The 6,318-nt window shown below is 45.7% G+C and overlaps 1 protein-coding gene across 4 annotated transcripts in view; it reads right to left on the bottom strand.

Annotated features, from left to right (window-relative positions):
• The window catches only part of Ndufaf6 (NADH:ubiquinone oxidoreductase complex assembly factor 6), a 139,420-nt gene that overhangs the window by 32,392 nt on the left and 100,710 nt on the right, over positions 1 to 6,318 (bottom strand). The window contains exons 1-2 of one of the 4 annotated variants that reach the window (XM_005362305.3): positions 3,116 to 3,332; positions 189 to 288 (exon numbers count right to left, since the gene is read on the bottom strand). In XM_005362305.3, the coding sequence (XP_005362362.1) occupies positions 189 to 288; positions 3,116 to 3,312 (297 nt within the window). In that variant the 5' untranslated portion in view covers positions 3,313 to 3,332. Of the gene's footprint in view, positions 1 to 184; positions 289 to 3,115; positions 3,333 to 6,318 lie in introns of those variants that run through there. The other 3 variants (XM_026786685.1, XM_026786686.1, XM_026786687.1) reach the window with 3 other exon arrangements.

The following is a 6,318-nucleotide window of genomic DNA, read 5'->3' on the forward strand; positions in this document are numbered from 1 at the left end:
GAGCTGTCGAGTCTCTGACCTCACTTCCTCTTCCGCCCAGCATTCTGCTCCTCCCACTTACGTTCTAACCTATCAGGTCAAGCAGCTTCTTTATTAAATCAACCAATGACCTTCCTCCATCACTGTTGAGTATCGCGCATATTCTACAACATCATATTAATACTAATTAATACAACATTAATACCAGCCTGAGCCAGCTCCACGTTGAAGGCCCTGAGTGCAGACACAGAACTTCGGCATTCTGCAGGGAACAGCAGGGAACACAAGTAACTTTCATAATCCCGCTTCCTACAACAGAACAAGAGAAAAGCAGTCAGCTTCACTGGCTAAGCCGCACACACAACACTGAGAAATCAACTGGGAACAATGAAGATTTGACAGGTTTCTATGTAGCTCTGGAGCCTGTCCTGAAACTCATTCTGTAGACCAGCTGCTTGGTTCTTAAATTATTTAACTTTCTCTACAAGTATTTCTTAAAAAAAAAAAAAGTACCTGCTTCTCATTCCAAGCGTGTTAAAAAGGAAATCCATATTTTATTTTTATTTAAAAAGCACTTGTAATTGCTTCAGAATATTTTTCTTTTAGTAAAAATTGGAATGAGCTACAGAAGAAGAAAGCAAAGCTGGACCTGTTGACATACACTTGTGATCCCAGCACTTCAGAAGCCGAGGAAGGAGAGTCAGGAGTCTGAGGCTAGCCTAAGCTACATGAAACTGTCTCAAAAACAACAACCAGCAAAGACAGTGGGGGCAAGTATGAAGAAAATAGTTTAAGTAAGCTTTTTTTTACATATACATAGACACAGAAATAAGAATATAAACCAATGTGTGCATGTATTTCTGCATTTGCTAAAAGAGCCTAGAAGCACAAAAAAAATCTCCACACGCCCAGCATCAATGAATAACACCAATTACCTGGATAGAGACACTGGCTCCTAAGACCTCAAACATTCTTGAAAGAATGATGCCCAAGTAGGATGGGAAAAATATAAAACAAGCCAAAGACGTCTTGAGCTTTCAGCAAAGAGTCAAAGAATGAAAGAGACTTACTGGTCAGAACAACACCAGGAAGAAGCCTGACAAGAGTCTGCAGAAATGTGAGCATCCAAAGAACAACAGCTTGGGTGTGGTATGTGCTCAGGAGGCTGCAGCAGGAAACTGCTTAAGGTCAGCTTTTGAAAACACAGCCAGAGGCTGTGTTTAGTATATAAATTACTATGTTATATACATTAGATATTATATATAATAATATTATTATATAGAAATATAATGGCTAGTGTGTAGCTCAGTGGTACAGCGTTCAGTCTCCAGCACAATAAGGAAAACATCGGAAACAAACTTGACAGGGTCAGCCAAAGCCTATGATCTCAGTACTTGGGAGGATGGAGGGAAACCCTACATACCTGCCAAACACAGAAGCAAACGCATTTTGGATTTATTTCCCTAATCAAATCCAAGGTGATTTAGTTACTCTAATAAAGCTTAGGCGGTGCTTCTGTTTAAAAGCAGAAAATGCCGGGCAGCGGTGGCGCACGCCTTTAATCCTAGCACTCGGGAGGCAGAGGCAGGCGGATCTCTGAGTTTGAGGCCAAACTGGTCTAAAAGAGCTAGTTCCAGGACAGGCTCCAAAGCTACAGAGAAACCCTGTCTTGAAAAACAACAAAAAAAGCAGAAATCAAGCAAACAAACAACAAACCAAAATGGTGGCACAGACCTGTAGTCATGGCACTCGGGAGGCAGAGGCCATGACTTTCAGGCCAGCCTGGTCTACACAGCCAACCATGTCTACATAAAGACTCTGGGCAGTGGTGGCACACTCCTTTAATCCCAGCACTCAGGAGGCAAAGACAGGCGGATCTCTATGAGTTTAAGGCCAGCCTGGTCTACAGAGTGAGTCGGGGCTGTTACACAGAGAAAACATATTGAAAAACTAAAAATAAAAAATTTTTAAAAACAAAACAAAGAAACAAAGAAAACCCTGTCTTAAACAAAACTGTACCAGACACCACTGTTAGCAAGGAAGGGCAAACTACAGGGGTGGGGACGGGGGATGTAGTTAAACCATAAATGTTCGTAGGGCTCTATTCCAAGGCAGGTCCAGCCCACCCCACATTCCCACTCATGTCTGTGGAGGAACTCCCAGATGGATTTCCAGACATATCATAAGATTGTTCTAGTAAATCTCGGGCAAATTCCTTGTTCCCTTTATCTGTCACGAAGTGTGATCATGTGTCTATTAAATACTAACCTAACAATGTGCCAGGCATTGAGCTAAATGCTCTAATTGTTAAAGCTTTATTTTTAAAATTGTACTTATTCTTACATATATGAGTTTTTTTGCGAACACATATGCACCACGCCGCTTACCTAGTGCCCAGGAACTCCAGAGGGGATTGGCTCTCCTGGAACTGAATTTACAGGCAGTTGTGAGCTGCCATGTGGGTGCTGGGAACTGAACCCAGGCCCTCCAGATCAGTCTGTGCTCTTAACCACTGACCCGTCTCTCCAGCTCCTAAATGCTCTAATTCTTACAACCCTTGATGGGATTCTCAGTTTGTAGGGACCGTTAAATAAGTTGCTTTGGACTTTAATTTTTGTAAACAATTTCTAGTATAGTTTCATGAGGCTGATATGTGACCGACAATAACCTTGAACCTGCCTCTCTCTACTAAGAAGTGTGCCAGGTTTTGTATGGAGCCCTTGCTCTAACCCTCGTGCTTGCTAGGCAAGTATTCTAGCAACAGAGCTAAATCCTCAGCACCTGTGAAATACTTTGCAGAGTACACTGAACCTAAGGTCACTTAACGGTGTTAAAGTCACTAGCTGTCTATGAATAAAAAGTGCTAAGCAAGCAAAGGTTGCACGCTTACATTGCATGCAAGGTCCCTTAAAATTAGGGTTCAGGCAGGGAACGCGTTGAGCAGGGGAAGAAATCCCGACAAGATTCCAGGGCCACGCGAACAGGCACCCGCACGGAGGCCAGCAGAAGGCAGGGCGTGGAGGATGCAGCCCCAGATCGAGGCAGAAAGCAGGACGCAGAGGATGCGGTCCCAGCTCACTCCCGGCCCCGCAGGCTCCCGCTCCCGGGGACGTCCCGGGGCAGCGCCGCCGCTCACCTCAGCAGCTCCAGGCAGTAGTGGTCGGAACCCGGGATGCCGGGTCCGCTGGCCGCCGCCACGCTGCGCCGAACCGCCGAGGGCCCCGGGAGCCGCCGCACACGGTCCCACACGTCCCGAGGCGGCCGGCGACGGAACAGGACGGCCAAACCGAACGGCCTTGGGCTGCGGACTGAACTAAGCCTGGGAGTCGCCATGACACCCGCGTCGCGTGCTCTCCGACCCCGAGGCCACGCCCCGTCCCGCGGCCACACCCCTGCATGCGGCCACGCCCCCGGCAGGTCCCTGCGCCCCTGCAGAGGGAGTCTGCATCTCCGACCGGAGCCAGGTGTCGCTGTGCTCCCATACTTCTAGCGTCCGCCCTCACAGGACTCCAGAACTCCAAAAGAAGTTGCCCGTGCCTGCTTCTCGCAGAAGGAGCGGCAGACATTGCATCCCTCCACCCCGGAGATGCCAACCGCCTTTGGTCCTCAACAGGAGTAGAAGCGTGCGTGGCTCAAAGATTGTAACTGCACAGCCGGAAGCCTGCCATACTGACTTATCCACACATATTCCCAGAGCCCTCCCAGTGCTGCCTACTGGCCCGTAGCTCCAAGAGAAAAACACAAAGATGCTGGAGAGACAACAGGTTACACAGCCATTATCAACCAGCAAATCCCCAGTCTGTAGCCCGCTGGCTGTTGGCTGTCTCTCACAACACAAGAGGACAGAATCATCATTTCGTTTCTTGCTTCATCCCCATTGCCAGTCCCTAGACCTTTGTAGAAGCCGACTTGCCTTGCCTCTCTTCATATGAAGGTAAGGTCAAAACGTGGAAGTACACATCTGTTAAGGCAGCACTAAGAGGCTGAGATAGAAGGGTCGAGCGTTCAAAGCCAGCCTACGTTACACAGCGAGGCTGAAGCAACACAGAAGGAGGAAATTGTGAACAAGAAAGGAAAGTAGCCTCTCAGCCAGGAATCAAAGCGTTTTTGCCTGTGGAGAATCTCGAATTCCAATACGAGGCTGCAGAGATGGGTCAGTGGGTAAGAAAACTTGCTATATGAGATGGAGAGATGGCTCAGAGGAGCAGGAGACAACAGAGGATAACAGGAGGCGAATACAAAATACATTATGTACATACCAGAATGAAATCCGTTATTATGTATATTAATATATGCTAATATGATGCTTAAAATGCAATAAAAATGAAATTATATTACACATGATTATTGTTACCAACTATTATGAATTGAACATTCAGCAAGTATGGTGGCACACACATGTCATACCAGCATTTGAGAGGTAGGGACAAAAGGACCGATAATTGAGTGTCCAGCTGGAGAGATGGCTCAGTGGTCAAGAGCACTTATTTGTGTTCTAATAAAAGGGAGGAAGAAGAGGGATGTGGGCGGGTGGGGAAGTGGGCGTGATCTGAGAGGAGGTGGAGGGGAAACCATAACGAGAATACATTGTGTGGAAAAAATTATTTTCAGCTAAAAAAAAATAGCACTTGTTACTTTTCCAGAGGACCCTAGTTCAACTCCCAGTGTCCACATCAGGCGGTTCACAACCACCTGAACTCCAGCTCCAGGAGGGATCCAAGGCCACTGGCTTCCATGGGCACCCACGCATACACACAGTTAGAACATTTTAATTAAAAAATAAAATAAAACAAAGAATTGAAAGTTACCCTTGGCTACATAGTGAGTTTGGAAGCCTGTGTGGGCTACCTATCTTTAAAAAAATAGAAAGAAAGGGGGAAACTGAATACATGAAAATGAAAACACATTCTTACTCTAATCCTCTGATATCAAGAAATGTCTTTCCCTGAGAACACAGTCAAAGCATAAAGCTCACTGCCTGTGCAGAAGATCCGATAAAGACCACAGAAGCGCATTTGTTAACTGGGCCTTAAGCCAGATTGGTTGCCCACCGTGGCCACCTTAGTTACCACTCTATGGTGATGGCTGGAACTGACTTTTGTCGTGTACAAAACACAATGGCATATTTTCCCAAATATAGCCTGCTTTTCACTGTTCTTTGGTTGATTAATAACTACACTGTAAAGAGTTATGTTCTGTTGTTTCAGATACTATTCTACCTCGGATTTTTCCACAGCCTCTGTTGAGAGCTTCTCGTGCCTCATGCCAAGAGTCAAGCTAACTTGTCACAAGAGCTCCGTTCTGCATTTGTTTAGTTTTAATGTCAACATAAATTTATTTTCTTATAGTTCTGAGATCAGTATGCCAGCATTTTATATGTCCTGCTGTTGGGTTTGTCATCAGAGGGCCCTCCTTTAGCAAAAACTCAAAAAACAAAACAGTGTGTGTGTGTGTGTGTGTGTGTGTGTGTGTGTGTGTGTGTGTGTGTAGCTCCTTCCACCGTGTGGATAACATGGGTAGAACTCAGATTTTTATGCTTGATGACAAGGACCTTTGCACATTGCGCCATCTTGACAACACCTACCCCCTTTAAAGGTTTATTTTTATTTTCATGATTATATGATTATATTCTTGGGGGATCAGTGCCCATGGGGGCCAGAAAAGGGCATCAGATCCCCTGGAGCTGAAGGAACAGGTCGTCAACCACCCAATTGGATGCAACAGACAGAATGGAACCTCCAGAAAGGCAGCAAGTGCTCTCGACCACTGGGTCATCCCTCAAGCTTTGCTTTGCTTTGCATGTTTTGTATTATTCGTATATAGTAGGTCATATATAAAAACCCAACACAACAGACTCCCTCACTGAGGAAGCTGGGGTTCTCCTTGCTAATCACCACACTAGAGGTGTAGAAGCAGGGGATCAGGAGCTCAAGGTCACTCTCGCCTGTGTTTGAATTAGAGGGCCGCCTAGGCTGCAGAACACCTGTCTCAACTCTCCCTACCCTAGTCCCGCCCCACAAGAAGAAAAGAAAAATACAGGCAAATTAAAATGCCATACTAAAACCTATAATTCAAACAATTGCTGTCCATATTTTGATATTTCCCCTTTTTAAGCATAGACTTTGGTTTGACATATGGTCTGTCCAATCGTACTTGATTAGTCGAATGCTATCACACACATTCTTACGCTATGATTTTGTTCATTTCAAGATATTTATCAAGAATCTACTCTGTGCTTACACTGGTTCAACGGCTAAGATGCTAGGGTGTACGCACACGTTAGAGGCTGGGATGTGCACACGTTAGAGGCTAGGATGTACGCACACTATAGAGGCTAGG

This window comes from Microtus ochrogaster, linkage group LG5 (genome assembly GCF_000317375.1).
Source record: "Microtus ochrogaster isolate Prairie Vole_2 linkage group LG5, MicOch1.0, whole genome shotgun sequence".
NCBI classification, from domain to species: Eukaryota; Metazoa; Chordata; class Mammalia; order Rodentia; family Cricetidae; genus Microtus; species Microtus ochrogaster.